The 18,794-nt window shown below is 46.1% G+C and overlaps 1 protein-coding gene across 1 annotated transcript; it reads right to left on the bottom strand.

The window, feature by feature from the left end:
• Window positions 1-2,995: 2,995 nt before the first annotated feature.
• LOC125554283 (RING-H2 finger protein ATL1-like) lies at window positions 2,996-4,378 on the bottom strand. Its single transcript, XM_048717858.1, has one exon. The coding sequence runs from the start codon at window positions 4,055-4,057 to the stop codon at window positions 3,275-3,277; it is 783 nt and encodes a 260-aa protein (XP_048573815.1). The 5' UTR covers window positions 4,058-4,378; the 3' UTR covers window positions 2,996-3,274.
• Window positions 4,379-18,794: the final 14,416 nt, after the last annotated feature.

The raw sequence follows: 18,794 nt of genomic DNA on the forward strand, positions 1-18,794 counted from the left end.
GGTTGTTTCAATCGATCCATGAAAGGAATTGATCACCACGATAATGTGATGCAAGGCAAAATTTGTAATCAATATCGGTTATGTGAAATAGGTCATTTGAGAAAAAAAAGAGCTATCGGGTCGGGCCTCGATTCCTTTCAGAAAGACGAAGGGACATAGGTGACTAATTCCCCATCTCATTTGGGGCGAAGAATGAATCGACATCTCGATGTAATACAACCCTTTCCATTTTCGTTGGGAAAGACCAGATCATAAAATGAATTTTAGGGCATACTTAGTAGATGCAGATATAGGTACTCTTTCTTCCCCGGATGGGGAATGGGCCAAGCCGATCCGTTGTTGGCTCTGAAAGTGCATTTGCTAGTTTGAAAGAAGCTGAATCCGGGTGCAAATGAGATTCAAAATGTTTCTTATGCTTCGTAGCATGTTGCACAGACTCACTTGGTAAATAGCTTTTTTTTACATCTGCAACTACATTCTCACATTTCTTTTTAAATCTCATGACTTTTTATGTGATCGGACAACGAATGAGATCAGAAAGATAGGCGGGCGACTTGACCATAAGGTCGGATGTTTTCGTGAGCAGTAAGCAGCGGATCTCCCTTTTTGGGGGAAAGCTGGTGGCCCTTTTGGCGTGTTAATTCTTTCGATGGTGCGGCCTTCTGGGAACGGATCGTGAGAAGTCGCGTCAAGACGCTCCACAAAAAACTTATTGCCGTTCTCCTGGACAGGACCTCGAACGACAGGGTTTCGGAGGCACCTGCTCTCCTAACCAACCATGCACGCGGTCGTCGAGATGGAATCGCCAGAAGCAGCACACTGAGAGGAACAATAGATGACGACTAGGGTTGTGCAGGAGGGAGGGAGTGAGTTAGGTTCACTCCACTGGCCCACGCCTCCTTATGTAGGCCGGCAAGGAGATGGGCCTGGGCTCATGCCCACGACCGAGTCCGCGAACGGCCCACAGTCCAACATCTCGGACAGTGGCACTTCTATTAGCAACTGGTTAATTAATCAGTAATTAATTAACCATTCTTGACCGATAAAAATAAGGCTCGGCTCATTTTCGCAACCCGCGGCGCGCGCGCGCGCCTTGACGAGGCGAGACAAGCGAGGGAGGAGGAGTGTGCGTGTATAGCTCCTTTTCCCAAGTTCCCAAATGCATGTGGTAGAGCAACCCTTATAAAGGAGTCTCACTTTTCTTACCGTAGCTGTATGGTACTAAATTTTTCACCACTTGTCATGCACCTAAATGTGTCTTAGAGATTAATCAGGAATTATTGTCTTGTATCTTCCTAAGCCCATCTACAGTCCAACATGTTTTACTTTTCCTTGATCTCGGCGGAGATCGTGGACATGTCGCCTTGGTCGTCGTTGCACAGGCACGCGGCCGCCATGGAGATGGCGAGTTATTGTCGGTGCCCTAGTCAAATTCCTATGCCGCCGTGTCAACATTCGCGAATATGGCTTTTTCCTCCGCTTGCCGGACTCGTTCCCGCCATCGCTCGCGGCGGATTTGCCAAGAGACGACGTTGGCCAGCCTGGACATGCAAGGACATCCTGGAGACGTTGGCGCCTACTCCGGAGGGCATGTCGGGCAACCTAGGTGGCTGCAATATCGGAGCTCCTTCTTCTGCTTGCCGGAGAGGCCGTCCTAGAAGACTTTGGAGCCAGCGGCCATGATGGGTGTGGTACAAAGAGGAGATAGAGAGCGGAGGAGTCGTGTGGTTTTTGCTCAGCGTCTGGCCATATTTAGATAGCGGGCGGATGTGAGACGCCGACCGCAGACGTGATTAATGTTGGCCGGCACAGGGATAGATGTATGGCGCTGAGGACACCGGAGTAGGTTCCTCGTCACACGCGCTGGTTTAACTACTCCCAACCTTCTCTAGAGGCATGTGAGCCGTGCTGGCTTCGAGGGCTACAAGATATTCACAATAAATACTTAAGTTTTCTACGACTAATGTGAATCTCTGGTCATTTTACACTCTAGAAGCGAGCGTGGCAACGATCTAGACACCCGTAAAATCCTTTGGTTTGCTTCTGGTTTACGAGAAAAAAACGTTCAGACCAGCCCGTGACCGAAGACATGACCGGCGTTGTATCACAAAACACATTCCAACTGCACGATGTAGAAGGTTGTGGGCGGTTCGAGGCCCTCAGTCAAATTGAAGAGAGGATCTACAAACTCGTTGCCCGTCACAGAATCTGGAAGTTGAAGAAGACGGCTAGGTTATGTCTCATCATGGGCTAATTAAGGTCCCGCGGAAATGCATGCGATCGATCCATCCATCCATCCATCCACCCGCCAACTGTAAAGCGCAAGATCCATCCGAAAGAGACGTGCAAACAACGCCGCACCTAGTAGCTAGCTACCGCGCCCGGCTGCCCACCGGCCACAACATGTACGTACGTACGTACACTCCCACACCCAACATAGCTAGAATGCTAGTACGTGTAGATACCATCCTTTTGTTTCTCCTCTGTGAATAGTCATGCATTGTTGCGGAAATTGCCAACGGAGGCTCGAGCTACACGGAGCTCATCTTCAAAATTCAACTTTCCAGTGTGAAAAAATTGATTATTTTGTGAACACACAAACACACACACACACACACACACACACACACACACACACACACACACATATATATATATATATATATATATATATATATGCAAAGTTTCACAACATTATACTTTCACATAGGGCATGCAGAAGTACGTATATTCAAATTAGGCCCTTTAGTTTTGTTGTTGGCCCGGAAATGTTTCCCTTTTTACAACCTACAGATCGCAGTATCATTAAACGAAATTTCACAAGTTCATGCGGAACACATGTATGTTTCCATGGATTTTTTTCTAGATTTTTCCGAAACGTCTAAACATGTTTTTTGTTGTTTTTAAAATACCGTCACCAAATGTCTGCAAGGTTGTTGCTTCTACTATAGCTTACTCACTACTACTCTCTCTGTTTCATAATACAGATGTGCTCTCGACACTAGTAACACTTTTATATTATGAAACAGAGGAAACACTTGCTTAATTGCCCCTGTACATATGGACTGCCCACAAAAAATTAGAGACGACCGCCATGCCATGCATCTAGCCGCGGTCGAGGAGTGAATTTACACGTGCCTACGTACGCTAGGCGTACCACCGCTACAGCAACGTACGGAGGCTAATGTACTACTACAATCGATCGGTCGAAGAAAGAATGGTACTGTATGTATGATGAATGTACTACCACCACCGCTGCTACGACGACGCCTGCCTAGCTCTGCGCGAGGAACTCCCGGACGACGGACAGGTAGAGCTGCCGCCGCTTGGCGTCGCACGAGTCCATGGAGAGCGACCGCCGCATCGGCTGCACCGCCGCGAACTCCCCTTTCTTCGTCCTCGTGTCCACCGCCTCGTCGCCCAGGCTCTCCGCCTTCTTCTTCCGGCCCCTCCTGCCGTCGGACCAGGTCTCGCGCTCCCCTCTCACCTCGATCACGATGCTCCCGCCGTTGTCGTTGCCGCCGGTGGCGCTGGTCGGGAGCTGCTCGTCCCGACGGCGGAAGGGCGGCGGCGGCCGATGGTATTGCGCGTGCGGCGCCGGCAGGGTGACGTCCCTCCGGCAGAAGGGGCACCGGGCGCTGCCCTGCAGCCAGGTGTCGATGCAGTCGATGTGGAAGGCGTGGGAGCAGCCGGGCAGCAGCCGCACGCGCTCCCGCTCCGCGAACTCGCTCAGGCACACGGCGCACTCCGACACGGAGATCCTCGGCGCCGCCGCGTCCTCCGCCGCCGTGAACCGGACGACGGGGAGCATGCGGATGAGCGGCAGCCCGAGGCCCCGCTTCTCGTCGGCCGCCGCCGGCGGGGAGGGGCCGGGGCTCACCGACGTCGTGGGGCCGCCGCGCGAGAGCAGCGCGCGGAGCGGCTGGCACCGGGTGACGAAGGCGTAGTAGCCCGCCAGCAGCGCGAACGCCGCGAGTATCCCCACCACGGTGATCACCACCATCGGGACGCTCGCGCTCGACGGCGAGGGGGGTGGGAATGGCGATACCGAGCTCATCTTGTAGGTAGCCGGCTGGCTGGCTGCTCTCGGCCGGCCTCGCTATCCGGCCGGTCGGACGGACGGACGGACGGATGGACGGATTACAGTTAAGGGCGGAAAGAGAAGGCGGGATTCCGTCCGGCCGAGAGAGACGTGGAGCTGCCCTCTGTAGCGAGTACTGACAGACAACCGATGGCGCAACAGCACGGTGCAGCGGGCGAGGCGAGAAGGCTCAAGCCAAGAGGACTCGCTAGCGATAACGTAGCGGGGATTGGATTTCACAGGAAAAGGAAGGCACGGAGTTTTCCATTTCCATTTCTCCTCGGCGCCTCTGCCTAATCATCAGAGGTCTGGTACTACTCTACCTTGGTACGTGCCCGGAGATCACACAAACCTGATCGGTATCTGAGGCCAACTCCAACCCAAATCCTAAACGGACGTCCGTTTTATTTAGATTTTGTCTGTTTGAATAGGACAATGAAATTGTGGCGGCCGGTCGTTTTTCTAGACGCGATAAGGGCACGCATCCCACCTGTCTCCGCGCTGCCTATTTCGACGCAAATACGACCTAAATTTAAGCCGGGAATACGTCGACGGCAAAACAGAAAAACAATGTTTGTAGATTTGCTCCTTGTTTTCTGTCTGTTTACCTCTAAACAAACGCGGCCGAACTATTTAAGGTCGTCGGAGTTGGCCTGAGGGCATGGGCGGCTCATTGCGGTCTCGCGTGTATATGGCTGGCACTGGTAGTTGGCGAGGAAAAACGGAGCGCATTTTGTACAGCACAAGCGCCGTACGCGCCGTACGTATGTACTGCGTGCTGCACGGGTAACCACTAACCACCAGAGAGGCAGAGATCGCGTGACCAATTTGTCCAAGGGGGTTGTTTCTCGGGGTTGACAATGAGGCGCAGGAGAAAGACGCCGTGCCTTCGACGTTGGGGCCGGGCAGGTGATTAATTTCTTTCGGCCCATGCGCACACAGCTGCACAGTGAGCGTCTGCATGTGATTAGTTAGCGGAGGCCGAATTCCCCTAGGAACAGGACGATCGAGCTCAACTGCTACACTGGCTGGCTGGGAAATGGGTGAGGGAAGGTTCGCAGGTTATACGGGCTCCCTCTTCGGGAGGCACCACGGCCATGCACTGCACAGTGGCGGTACATCACGCACATGCGCTACATTGCACCGCCTCCCCTGCTGGCTGTTGGGCTGGGCCCATCAAGAGGGGCCGGTCGGTTTTCTTCATTCAACTGCCGCCTGTTGAGTGTGACCAAGACTGTCCCACAAAAAAAAACATGTGCAACATAGTGCGTGTACCCTTGTTACTTATTACTAGCACATATGTCCGTACCTTGCAACTGGAAAGAAAATTAGCGCGTCCGTAAAAACGTTCATCGGTGTGTTATGCACCCGACGACTGCGGGTAGGCGAACTCCGATATGTAGTCTTATTTTTCTCGTGAAAAATCAAAAATCGGATTAATAACCCAACTCTTAGACTCCGGAGGAATTTACTTTGAAGACAAATTAGGCAGCCGACAGGTAGGCTACACATTTAGACTTGTTTTTCTCGTAAAAAAACAGAAATCAGATTAAGGCTTCAGAAGAGTTGGTTTTCAAGATAAATTTGTCAGTCTGTTCAGACCCTGAAAGGGTTTATTGAGTCGCAAGGAAGCCGTGCAGCGGCTATAGTGTTCTACTCCACTAAGATGGCCCTGGCCGCGATCGTCTCCATCGAGGCTGAGGTGTTAATAGTCCTGGCCATGGGTAGCCCGGCCCGACACGAAAAAGCCCGACGTTGCTCCCGGGCCAGGCTCGGGCCTATATTTTGAGCCCAAAAACTAGGTCGGCCCGACCTGGGCCCGTTGTTTTTGACGTTTATTGAAGAGGCCCGGCCCGAGGCACGGGGGTCTTTTTGCAATGGCGGGCCGGGCTCGAGCCTGAGTTTTTTTACCTCGGGCTTGGTCAGGCCCAGCCCGAGGCACGGGGGTCTTTTTGCAGTGGCGGGCCGGGCTCGGGCCTGAGTTTTTTTACCTCGGGCTTGGTCAGGCTCGGCCCGAAGCCCGGCCCGGCCCGATGGATGACCAGGTATAGGTGTTAATAATGCATGCACCTCTTTGATTGTTAATTTCTTTGTTTTCCTAGCCACACAAGCGAATTTAATTTCTTTGGTTCCCTCAAACAAAAAGAACCCACACTGCTGATACGTCTCCAACGTATATATAATTTTTGATTGCTTCATGATATTATATTATCTTTTTTGAATGTTAATAGGCTTTATTTTACACTTTTATATCATTTTTGTGACTAACCTACTAACCGGAGGCCCAGCCCAAATTGCTGTTTTTTTTTTCTATTTTAGGGTTTCGAACAAAAGTAATATCAAACGGAGTCCAAACGGAATGAAACCTTCAGGGACGTGATTTTCTCAACAAATGTGATCCAGGAGACTTGGAGTGGGCGTCAAGAAACGATCGAGGAGGGCACGAGGCAGGGGGCGCGCCTACCCCCTGGCGCGCCCTCCACCCTCGTGGGCCCCTCGATGCTCCACCAACGTACTTCTTCCTCCTATATATATCCACGTATCCCCCAAACATCCAGGAGCACCACAAAAACCTGATTCCACCGCCGCAACCTTCTGTACCCGAGAGATCCCATCTCGGAGCCTTTTCCGAAGCTCCGCCGGAGGGGCATTGATCACGGAGGGCCTCTACATCAACTCCATGGCCTCTCCGGTGATGTGTGAGTAGTTTATTTCAGACCTACCGATCCATAGTTATTATCTAGATGGTTTCTTCTCTCTCTTTGGATCTCAATACAAATTTCTCCTCGATCTTCTTGGAGATCTATTCGATGTAATCTTCTTTTGCGGTGTGTTTGTCGAGATCTGATGAATTGTGGGTTTATGATCCAGTTTATCTATGAATAATATTTGAATCTCCTCTGAATTCTTTTATGTATAATTGGTTTGTCTTTGCAAATCTCTTTGAATTATCAGTTTGGTTTGACCTACTAGATTGATCTTTCTTGCAATGGGAGAAGTGCTTAGCTTTGGGTTCAATCTTGCGGTGTCCTTTCCTAGTGACAGTAGGGGCAGCAAGGCACGTATTGTATTGTTGCCATCGAGAATAAAAAGATGGGGTTTATATCATATTGGATGAGTTTATCCCTCTACATCATGTCATCTTACTTAAAGCATTATTCTGTTCTTATGAACTTAATACTCACGCATGCTGGATAGCGGTTGATGTGTGAAGTAATAGTAGTAGATGCAGAATCGTTTCGGTCTACTTGTCGCGGACGTGATGCCTATATACATGATCATACCTAGATATTTTCATAACTATGCTCAATTCTATCAATTGCTCGACAGTAATTCGTTTTCCCACCGTAATACTTATGCTCTTGAGAGAAGCCACTAGTGAAACCTATGCCCCCGGGTCTATCTTCCATCATATTAATCTTTCAATACTTAGTTATTTCTTTTGGCATTTATTTTACCTTGCATCTTTATCATAAAAATACCAAAAAATTATCTTATCATATTATCAGATCTCACTCTCGTAAGTGACTGTGAAGGGACTGACAACCCTTTATCGCGTTGGTTGCGAGGTTCTTATTTGTTTGTGTAGGTGCGTGGGACTCGAGCGTGATCTCCTACTGGATTGATACCTTGGTTCTCAAAAACTGAGGAAAATACTTACCTACTTTGCTGCATCATGCTTTCCTCTTCAAGTGAAAACCAACGCAGTGCTCAAGAGATAGCAACCGCATCCTCTATTTTGTTGATGCTTCAACTTGTTGATTCTCGTTATTTGTAGGCGTATATACATTGGTGGAATTTGTTGGAAAGAAGTGAGGTGGGATTATTAATTGGTAAAGGAATTTTATCTTTTGGCATCTGAGTCTGAGGAGCTCGTGTCAGGTGGAGGCCCAACTGAGCGACTTACGTGGCCTAGGAGGAGGCCCAACAGAGCGAACATACCAAGCATTTTTTGCCCATATATATAAAACAAAACATTTTCCCACTTACACCACTCTTTATTAGTATGTATAGATCACATTCCTTCGTTTAGCAAGGGCCATAAAGATTGCACCCACAACTATGTTGGAGCCTGGATTTAGACATGAGGGAGTCCAAGGAGATATCAATCGTATGCCCCTCCTCCGGCACCATGAGTCTCGCGGCCTTATGCTCCTAGAAGCGTTTGTAGACCTTCGCCGGTCACTCTCCTTGATCGGCTTTGCCAGGTTTATATAATTAAAAATATGGTGTTCAATTATTTTTAAAAATATTCATGTAAATCTAAAAAATATTTAATCAATGTGAAATCTATGGTTTGGTCACAAAATTTCAAAAAAATACTTGCATAATTAAAAATGGTGCATGTATTTTATGAGAAATGATCGTGCATTTAACAGTAAGAGTCATGATTTTTTAAAAATTGCTTATGTAGTTTAAAAAAGTTCACATATTTTTAAAACTATTTGTTCAAAAATTATATTAGTTACATAGTATTTATTAATAAAATATGAAGAAGTAGAAAAAAAGAAAGACATTAAGAATTCGGGGCAAAACAAAAAGAGAAAAGACAAATGATATAAAAGAGAAGTAGAAAAACGAAGGAAATAAGAAAACCCCAAAAATAAAGTAAAAACAGAAAACAAAGCAAAACTAGAGGAAACTAGAAAAGGACCACAAAAATAAATTGATACCATGAAGAAAACAACAATTTTATGGAGCAAGCGTTCTACCTACAGCCATGTTGCAGTGGAGTAATCTCCGTTGGAGCCCCTTTAAAAATCTGTTGGAGTTATGTTTGCGGCCGTGAGTGTACCTTTTTTTAATGTCGGTGCATAGCAGAGTCGAACAAGACACTGGGGAAAGGTGGGTACACCGCCCGGCCATACGGCTTGGGGTGTCTGCCTCATCTTTGACCCAAACAGCGCAAGAGCGTCTGCTATCTCATTACATGCCCTAGGGCAGAAATCAATTGTAAAAGAGGTAAAGTTTAACGACGTAAAAGACTTGATCTCATGGAAAAGAACTCCATTATGCGATGAGGCATAGCAAGCTGACTTGAGGGCTTGGACGAGGAGCATTGCATCTGTTTCCACCATAATATGGGTGATTCCCATGTCTTGAGCTTGCTGGTGACCTTGCATACATGCTTCAGCTTGCAAAGCGATGTTATATTATAGAGCGGAGGGAGTATATTATAAAAATATACTTTATATAAAGTTTTTAAAAATGTTAATCATGCATTTGAAAAATGTTGAATGTGTATATAAAAAATGTTGATCATGTATTAAACTATGATGAAATCTTTTGATCATGTACATAAAATATTAATCAAGCATTTAAAAAAAATTGAGCATGTATTTCAACGACGCTAACAAAGTATTGCGAAAATGTTAAATGTGTATAGAAAAAATGTTGACCATGCATTAAAGTAATATTTTTATTATTGTATATAAAAATGTTATTCAAGCTTCTGAAAAAGGGTATAAGATTTTAAAATCGCTAAAGAAGCATTTGATAAATTAAATATGTATAGAAAAAATGTTGGCCATACTTTAAAAAAAATCTTGCATTTGAAAAAAAATGTTGATGAAGCATTTGAAAAAGGTTAAATGTGCATAGAAAAAATGTTGACCATGTATTAGAAAAATGTTAATCTTGTATATCAAAGATATTAATCAACCATTTGAATTTTTTTCAAAGTGTGTATAGGAAATATATTGCCCGTGTATTCAGTAAATGTGAATCTTGTACTCCCTCTATTTTTATTTAGTCTGCATATTAGATTTGACTGAAGTTAAACTTTGCAAAGTTTCACAAATTTAGAGAAAATAATATAAACATTTATTATAACAAATCTATATGATGTCAAAGTATATTCAATAGTGAATCTAATGGTATTGTTTTGTTATTGTACGCGTGGAGTATTTTAAAATTGTAATCAAGCATTTGAAAACTGTTAAAAAAATTGTATAGCAAAAATGTTGACTATGCATAAAAAATATTAAAGTTTTACAAAACAAATGTTGATGACATACACCAAAAATTTAGAATGAAAAACTAAAATAAAAAAATAAAACAAAAAAATAAACCAAAAGGAAAAAAAATAAAAATACAACCGAAGAAAAAAAAAGAAAACAAAAAACAAGGAAACCCAAATAAATCAGAGGAAATTGAAGAGATAGAAGAAGAGAGAAACAAAAGGAAAAACAGAAAACCAGCGTAAAAACCAGCTCTTTTCCTTGTAGTAGGTTGCGCCTGACTTATTTTACACAAACTCGATGTTGGTTCACTAGCTAACAGTGCTATGAAGCAACCAGGAGATCCCACGTTCAATCCCCGCGTTCCACTCCCTTTTTTTACTCTACTAGCAAAAAGGCCCGTGCGTTGCAACGGGAGAACAAAAATCCTCTCATATCTCTAGCTGGGTCAGTTGGACAAACTGTGTTTGATCGGTTGACAGGTTATGAGATCGAACTCTCCCATCAGCAATTTTATTTTTCGCCAGCTCTCCTGACCTGGGCCACAATGTGCCGCCATATGGGCTTCCTTCGTTGGACCAAAACGGGTGGCAAGTAACAAAACCAAATAGCGTACGTGAAATTAATTGAAGCGGGGCCAAACGAAGCGGGACGAAACCAAGAATATCACCTTCCTTTAATAGTAGGTATAGATTCTCGCAAATATATGGGCTACTGGGCTGGCTCGATTAGTCGAGATGCTTCTGCGAGAGAACTTCCAGTCTCGCTGAATGCGAGATATAGCGCTCGCGGAGAATAACCACCTGCTCCGCTCTGCCATGCTTGGGCCTCTATGGCCGATTCCTTCTTATTGCTCGCACTGGAGTGGATATAGAAGTTTGGATTAACGCTTACAATTTTCTTTCTTTCTTTTTGAGAGAAAGATGTTCCTCCCCCTTCACTCATTTTTTTTGAGAACACGTATCAACATTTTCATTACTTTGCACGACTAAATGATGAAGACGGCTCCAACGGCAAATTCTATTCCCCGCATACCGCCGGGGACATATATGAATCACACACCCCTAGGAGGCGAGACGCGAGTACCCTTGCGCTATATGGGCCAACCCTTTAGGGTTTCCTCCACACATGTTTTGGGCTAGAACCTTCTCAGAACCGGTTTTTTGTTTTTACTTTCTTCTTTCAGTTTTCCTTTTTATTTTCTATTTTTCACCTTTTAATTTTTATTTAAAAATTCTGTACAAATTTTGATATTCATAAAGAATTTCTGAAATTTGAGAACAATTTTTTAAAATTGTGAACAATATTTTGAAATTCATGAAGATTTTCTGGTCTTTGGGAACATTTGTTTGAATTCATGAACACTTTTTTGAATCGGCGAACATTTAAAAAACCGTGAATATTAATTGAAACAGTGCACATTTATTGAAATTTTCGGAACAATTTTTGAATTACCAATAAATTTTTAAATTTCTGAGAAGTTTGTGAATCACATGTATAATTTTTGATTTGCGAACATCTTTTGAAATCATGAACATATTATTCAAGTTCATTAATAATTTTTTGATCCGGGGAATATTTTTCAAATTCACAAACTTCATTCAAACTTATGAGGCTTTTCAAATTTGTGATCATTTTTTGAAAAATGGAATTTTAAAAAGTCATGAATATTTTTTATAATCCTAGTTTTTGTCAAATTTATGAATAAGTTTTTGAATTTTAAACATTTTTGAAATTCAGAACATTTTGAAGTCCTAAAGATTTTTTTAAGAAGCAAAAAAACGAAACAAAAGAAAATTAAAACAAAATGAAAACAGTGAGGCATGGCTGCGCATATGGGCCGGTCCAACGCTAGGAGGGTCGCGCATTTCCTCTCTATTACCAATGTAGGTCGGAGAATAGGAGGTCCCAGCCAGAAACTCCTAATCAGCGCTCTCAGCGCAAGGTAGCAAAAGCAGCGCCCACGGTTCCCCTCGGGTGGGCCGGCCCAGCTACGCGAGTGAGTAGCTCGCTCGTTCGTAAAAAAAGACTGTCAGTTGCTCGTGAAAAAAACTTGGGAAAAGTCCACATTTCAATTCCGAACTAACCATCCGGTTTGATTTACAACCCTCAGATTCAAAACCAGGCGTATTGCACCCTCAAGTTACCACAAAGTTCAAAAGACAACCTTTCCTTTGGTTTTGACCCGGTCAATCGGTTTTGATAGCGCCTGACCTGAGCAGCTCACGCACACAGTAGCCTCCGCCGTCGCCGTCCACCATGCCCTGATTCCGTCCGCCAGCAGCGACCGACAAACAACGACGCTGCAACTCCACGGTGCTCTGTAATCTGTCTATCTTTCTATCCATGGAGCGCAGCAGGCGGTGGCGCCGGACAGAGCAGCAGCAAGTAAAGGCCAAACTCAACAAGCAGCAAGCAGCACAGAGTAGCAGTCAGTAGCGAGCACAACCAAGGAGCAAAGGCGTGCGCTGCGACGCCCATGGCTTGGCGGGGACATTGCTGCTGCCGCTCTTAGAACCTGAACTAGGTGTTGTTGGTGTGGCATCGGTGGCTGCTGGCGTCATTGTGAGGAGTGAACTCCCTCAAGAGGAAGAACCATATGCTCGAGGTAGGGGTGAACTCGCTCAAGAGTCAGGAGGAAGAAATTAATTCTAAGTTTCTAACAAACAACACGTAGATCACCTGCTGCTCCCGTGGGTAATCCATGGTGGTTTTTGTTAGAACTTAATTCTAACAAATACTTCCTCTGTTTTTAAATATAAGTCTTTCTAGATATTCCAAAAGAGACTACATATGAAGTAAAATGAGTGAACCTACACTCTAAAATATGTTTATATACATCCGTATGTAACTAGGTGCGCTACTGCCGTTGCTGTCAATGCACGTCGTCTCCTAGTAGCCGTACATCCCGTCTTTCCCTGCGTCGTCTTCCTCTCCCCGCTGTTGTGGATGTGGTGGCGAGGGGCTCGGGCTCGGCTCGGGGACAAGAGAGAGGGCGGCGGAGCTGCAGCGCCGCCGATCGTTGCTCGCCACCGGCGGAAGGGGTGCAGGGCGGCTAGGGCGGCATGGACAGCGCGGCGGCGGCTAGAGTTGCTTGGGTCGGGCGGCGTTGAATTACATACATAGATAGCTTAATTGGCATGGATGCTGACGTCACATTGCCCAGTTAGCTTCGACTTCAATCAAACCGTGTGGTTAGTTCCGGGTTGAAATATGGACTTTTCTCCAAAACTTCACAAGTATGCAAAAAAACTTTGGATTAAAAAAAGTTCACGTAATTCAAAGAATGTTTGCTATTTTGAAAAAAGTTCACGAATTTTAGAAAGATCATGGATTCTTGAGAAAAAGTTTACCGATTTGAAAAAATTAATCAATTTTTTTGAAAAAAAAATCACCAATTTGGAAAAATGTTCATGAATTTGGTAGAAGTTCACGGATTTTGAAAAAAAGTTCATGATTTGAAAGAGTTCATGGATTTGAAAAAAAATCATCGGTTTTGAAAAAAAAACGTTCACAGATTTGAAAATAAGTCCATCAATTTTTATAAAATGTTCACGGATTAGAAAATAGTTCATGGTTTCTGAAAAAGTTCAGGAATTTATTAAAATTTCACGGGTTTTGGTAAACAATTGCAATTCATAAAAAGTTCACAATTTTGACAAAGTTTATGTCTTTGTGTTTTGAAGAAAAATTCATGAATTTGAAAAAAGTTCCCTCATATAAAGAAGGAAAAACCAAAAGAAAAACAAAAGAAAAAAAGAAAAAAGGAAAAGAAAAAAGAAAAACCAAAATATAACCTAACAAAGGAGGGGATGAAGTAGTAGTAGGCACATCAAGAGAATTGTCCGAAATGGTTACTGCATGTTGGAACCAAACAATGAGGTATGGAGTTCGAATCTCACTTCCCCCCAAAAAAATGAACTTTATGAAAAATGTGTTGGGGTCACAGCCCAAGCCAGCCAAACTACACACTACACCGCAACTAATAATTCAAAGTACGAATCTTAAAAACAAAACATCTAGGATAGTATGACTTGAATTGTGAACCCAGCCCGGCCGAGGCAATTAATTCCTCCCAGGTTTCTACTCTTTCATTGTTACTAAAAACGAGGGGTCCCAGCCCAAGCCAGCCGATCTACACGGGTACACGGCAGCTAATAATTCAAAGTATGAATCTAAAAAACAAAACAAAGTCTAGCACAGTATGACTTAAATTGTGAGCCCAGCCGGGCCCAGGCAAGTCATTCCTCCCAGGTTTCTACTCTTTCATTGTTACTAAAACAATTTCCTACGTACAGTTTTCGGGCAACTAACTGGAGGTTACGTCTTGAGGGGACCTCCAAGGTCCACTTTTGGTTGCCTGGAACACGTCAAATGATGCGTTCAACCGTCGCCACATGTTGCCTGTTGGGTTTATCCTCTAGATTTTTTTTTTCTATACGTGTTTTCGAGTTTTAGATGTTTTTTTTGGCTTTTTGGCTTTTGTCTTGTTTTTCCTAGGTTGTGGAGGATTTTTTTTTCCGCAGAAAAAAATTGTGCTTCCACGAGAAGCATAAATTTACTTCGGCGAGAAACAAAGTTGTGCTTCTTGAGAAAAGGAAAAATGTGTGCTTTCACGAAGAACACATACTTGTTTCTCGTGCAAGCACAAATTTAAGTCGCTTGTGCTTCTCGAGGAAAATAAATATTTGTGCTTCCATGAGGAGCACAAATTTGCTTACGATAGAAGAACATATTTGTTTTCGTGTGATGCACCGGTGTGCTTTACGTAAAAGGGAAAAAACTCCGTGCTTCTATGAAAAGCACAGATTTGCTTTCGCGAAAAGCATAACCGTGCTTTTTTGAAGAAAAAAAATGCTTCTATGAGAAACACAACCATGTTCTCGTGAAAGCAAAGTTTTGCTTACAATCACACTCCAAAAAAATGGAAAAGCCCAGCCTGTGCTCCAAAAAGGTGAAAAACTACAACCGTGCTTCTTGGCTCTAGTTTTTTCTTCCTTTTTACTATTTTTTGGCTGAACCAGTTTTTTTGTTTTTTCTTTGTTTTCTTTTTAATTTCTGTTTTTTTATGAAAAAAAGGTTCATCGAAGCTACTAACTTAGGACCTAGTTTCAAAGATTTTAACGCGACAAATCTAATGGCCAAGGCGATTTATGATTTTGACACACGGTTGAAGAGACAAAACCTTTAAAATAAACGAATGCATTAAAAAAAGAAAAACACCCCGACTATGACAAGCAAAGTGTGGTGCCTTCGCAAGGGTATCCCTTCCTAGTTTTTTTGAATATGTACGAGTGTGCGTATGATTGTACCCCTTAGGCATCTCCAATGCGAACTCTCAAACCATCCGCATACGTTCAGAGCGTGCCTTCAATACGGGCCTGTATGGGTCCGCTCGGTGGTCCGGACGCACTGTTCCCGCAACCCGGAGACACCCCTTCCCTCGCCCACGCGCATTTCCCCCTGAAACTGTCAGTGCCAGTTCAGAATGTCAGTGCCGCATTCATGCCGACTAGAGCGGACACGGCCTCTCACTGTTGTCGGCATTGAAGCGGCGCACCGGCCGAGAAACCCACTCCGGCACTACCCGTCCGTCCATCTACCGCCCACCATTGCCATCTGCCCGCTATATAAAATCTAGCCCTGGCCATAGCCGTAGTCATCCTCCTCTGGTCCCTTTCTCCTCTCCGCGCCACACTCACCATGTCCTCCTCGCACTCCAAAGCCTTCTTGGACAGACTCTCTTCAGAGAAGAAGAAGGAGATGATCGCAATTCCTGTCGGCTGACAGGCCGACAAGCAGATGGAGCTCGACGATATCCCAATGAAGGACGCAGCGGGGGATGAGACGGAGCCACCCTCCTCACCGATGCATGACGGCATGACCATCAGCGTGGCTCGTGCCCACAATATGGACATGATGCGGGAGGAGCAATTCTGGGAGGCGCAGGCCGACCAGGCCTACAACCTCCATCTCCTTGACAAGCACCGACATGCGGAGGAGCAACTCGCTGCCAGCATGGCCATCGCGTGGGGCGCGGACGTGGCAAAGCAGGTGACGCTGCTCGAGTCCTACCGCTCCGCCCGCAAAATCCGCCTCTCCCGCCGGCGGTACCGCCAGTATCAGACGAAACTGGAGGCAGCCTACAAGGAGATGGATGAGGCGGAAGACGAGGTGTTCGGCAAGAGCGATGATGAGGAGGACCTCATCGCCGGCTCCGCCAAGGCCATGCCCCACCGCCACAACCACGAAGTCAGCTCATCCGTGGGTAAGAGTAGTGCATGGTTGGTCGCCGGCGCTCGGGTCCAAGAAGACGACCACTCTTCCCCTCTATCTAAAGCCAAGCTTGGCGGGCTCAAAATCTTCAGATGATTAGCCGCTCAAGTTGCGGTGGTGGAGGCCGCGGAGGCATAGCAGGTGAGCATTGAGGCGGAACTGGAGAAGCTGAAGGCAAGAGCCGGAGCTTCAGTTCTCGGGGCTCATGGCCGGACATGGGAACGGGCGCCGACGATCATTTAGATTAGGTTTAGGGTAGGGTTTAATTAAAAAATTGTCTAAAAAGTAATGATTTTTTCCGGTTTATATGAAAAAGCGCAAAATGCAATTAATTTTGTCTAGTTTATATGAAAATCTGCAGTGCTTGCAAGAATTTCGTCTAGCTTAGTTGAACCGTGTTTGAAATGTATACGGGCAATGTTGAATGGCCGCCCCCTGTATCTGTGTCCGTGAACTTGTTCCCTGTCCATACATGAACTCTCGAGTCAGCACTGGAGAGTAATTTCGAAAGTTTCCTGCAACTAATGATTTTGCTAACCGTTTTCAAAACATTTGTACAGGTTTCTCAACAGTCTTATGTCTCAGTTGACTAAGACTTAACGAAGTCGGAATCGATGCTATATTATGAGATCTTATGTTAAGATTTGTGTAAAATTTCCTTTTTGATTTTCTCTCTTTTGGGTCATCTATTTTGAAATGGAGGGAGTACATGTCAAGTCACTTAACAGAGATTTTTTTTTTGCGTGAAAACTTTCGATCTATTCATGAACTGTCAAGGTAGTACAAAGAACACTAGAAGTAAAAATTACATCCAGGTCCGTAGACCACCTAGTGACGACTACAATTACTGGAGCGAGCCGAAGGCGCGCCGCCGTCATCGCCCCTCCCTCGTCGGAGCCGGGCAAACATTGTTGTAGTAGACAGTCGGGAAGTCGTCGTGCTAAGGCCCCATAGAACCAGCGCACCAGAACAGCAACCGCCGCCGATGAAAAGAAGCATAGACCGGAAGGATCCAACCTGCAGACACACAGACGTAGACGAGCGAAGACCGGATCCAGTCGGATCCACCGAAGACAAACGCCGACCGGATCCCATGAGATCCGCCGGAGACAAACCTCCACACGCCTTTGACGATGTTTGAAACATCAGCGGGACGGGGGCTAGGCGGGGAGGACCTTATTCCATCTTCAAGAAGCCGCCACCGCCTCATCTTCTTGAGTATGGCACAAACTCTAACAAAACTCAGAAAAGCATCTAAAAACGGAGCCCTCCCGCCGGTAAGGGCCGGGATCCACCGTGCCTCCATGATCCGAGGACCATAGAAGATAAGGCGGACCGGCGGCGCCGGCAAGAGGCAAGGAAACCCTAGAGATCTAGCCACACTCTTTTAAAAAACACACACATAAGGCCGAGGCATAATGATAAAAGAAAAAAAAAAGAAACATGTCGTGTCGCTAGCCCCTTAGCCGCCGTGCCCCATGCGTTGCCGCCGACCGACCTGAGCCGAGCTCAGCCCCTGGCCCGCTTGCCGAGTCGTAGGCTGCCGCGGTCACCGTCCGCGCGGCCCGGCTCTGTTCCCTCGCTCGCTCGTCCCACCCAGACGTCAACACCGGCATCAGCATGGCGTCGAGCGCTCGCCCTGTTCCGCCGAGACCGCGTGCGTGCGTGCGTGCCCACGAAGGCGCGCCCGCGATGGTGACCGCGCGCGCGCGCGCTCGAGGTCGGGCTACAGGCGCGGGCAGGGGACGCGGCACCTGCAGGCAGCGCTCAATAATTTCCGACCAGCTATAATTGCACCACGCACGCACGTACGTACGTACGTACGCTGAAATGAGAATGAAGCGACCCCATGCATCTCTGCCACTAGTAGACGGATCGGTCCTGCACTACGCGGCGACTATTCTTGCCTCCCGCTCTAGTTCGGCATGCCCGCACAGCCACAGGATCTATCGATCGATCGGTCGACCGACCGGTGATACATGTGAGCACGCGCATCGTCGTCGGGCTCGCGGCTCGCCGGCCGGCCGTGTCGCCACGATGGACAGGATGGCGTCTAGTTTTCCGAGGAGCTAGCTAGCTAGCTATGGCTAGCGTAGCTGGAAGTCAACCCCGTTGCGCCGTTAATCATGAGGAGATCCACATGCGTAGATGCGACGACGACGGGCCTAGCTAGCTTGTTATTGTCAGCGGTTGATCTGCACACGCAATTCTATATATACTCTCTCTCTCTCTCTCTCGCTGTCTCTCTCTTTGTTAGTTTGTGTGTGTGTACGCGGCTCGATTGGCCGTTACAGGCGCAATTTCACAAGGTCAACGCTGCAAACCTCACATGCATGCGGACGACGAACCAAGAACGAAGGTTGATCGATCATGTGCGAAGAGATAGTCTATGCATCCTAGTGGCACATATACATATGCTAACGATGGCCATGGAGAACCGGAGAGGAGAGGGTTGGTTACATGTGTCGCTCTGCGTG

The sequence above is a fragment of the Triticum urartu genome, chromosome 4 (assembly GCF_003073215.2).
Source record: "Triticum urartu cultivar G1812 chromosome 4, Tu2.1, whole genome shotgun sequence".
Taxonomy (NCBI): Eukaryota; Viridiplantae; Streptophyta; class Magnoliopsida; order Poales; family Poaceae; genus Triticum; species Triticum urartu.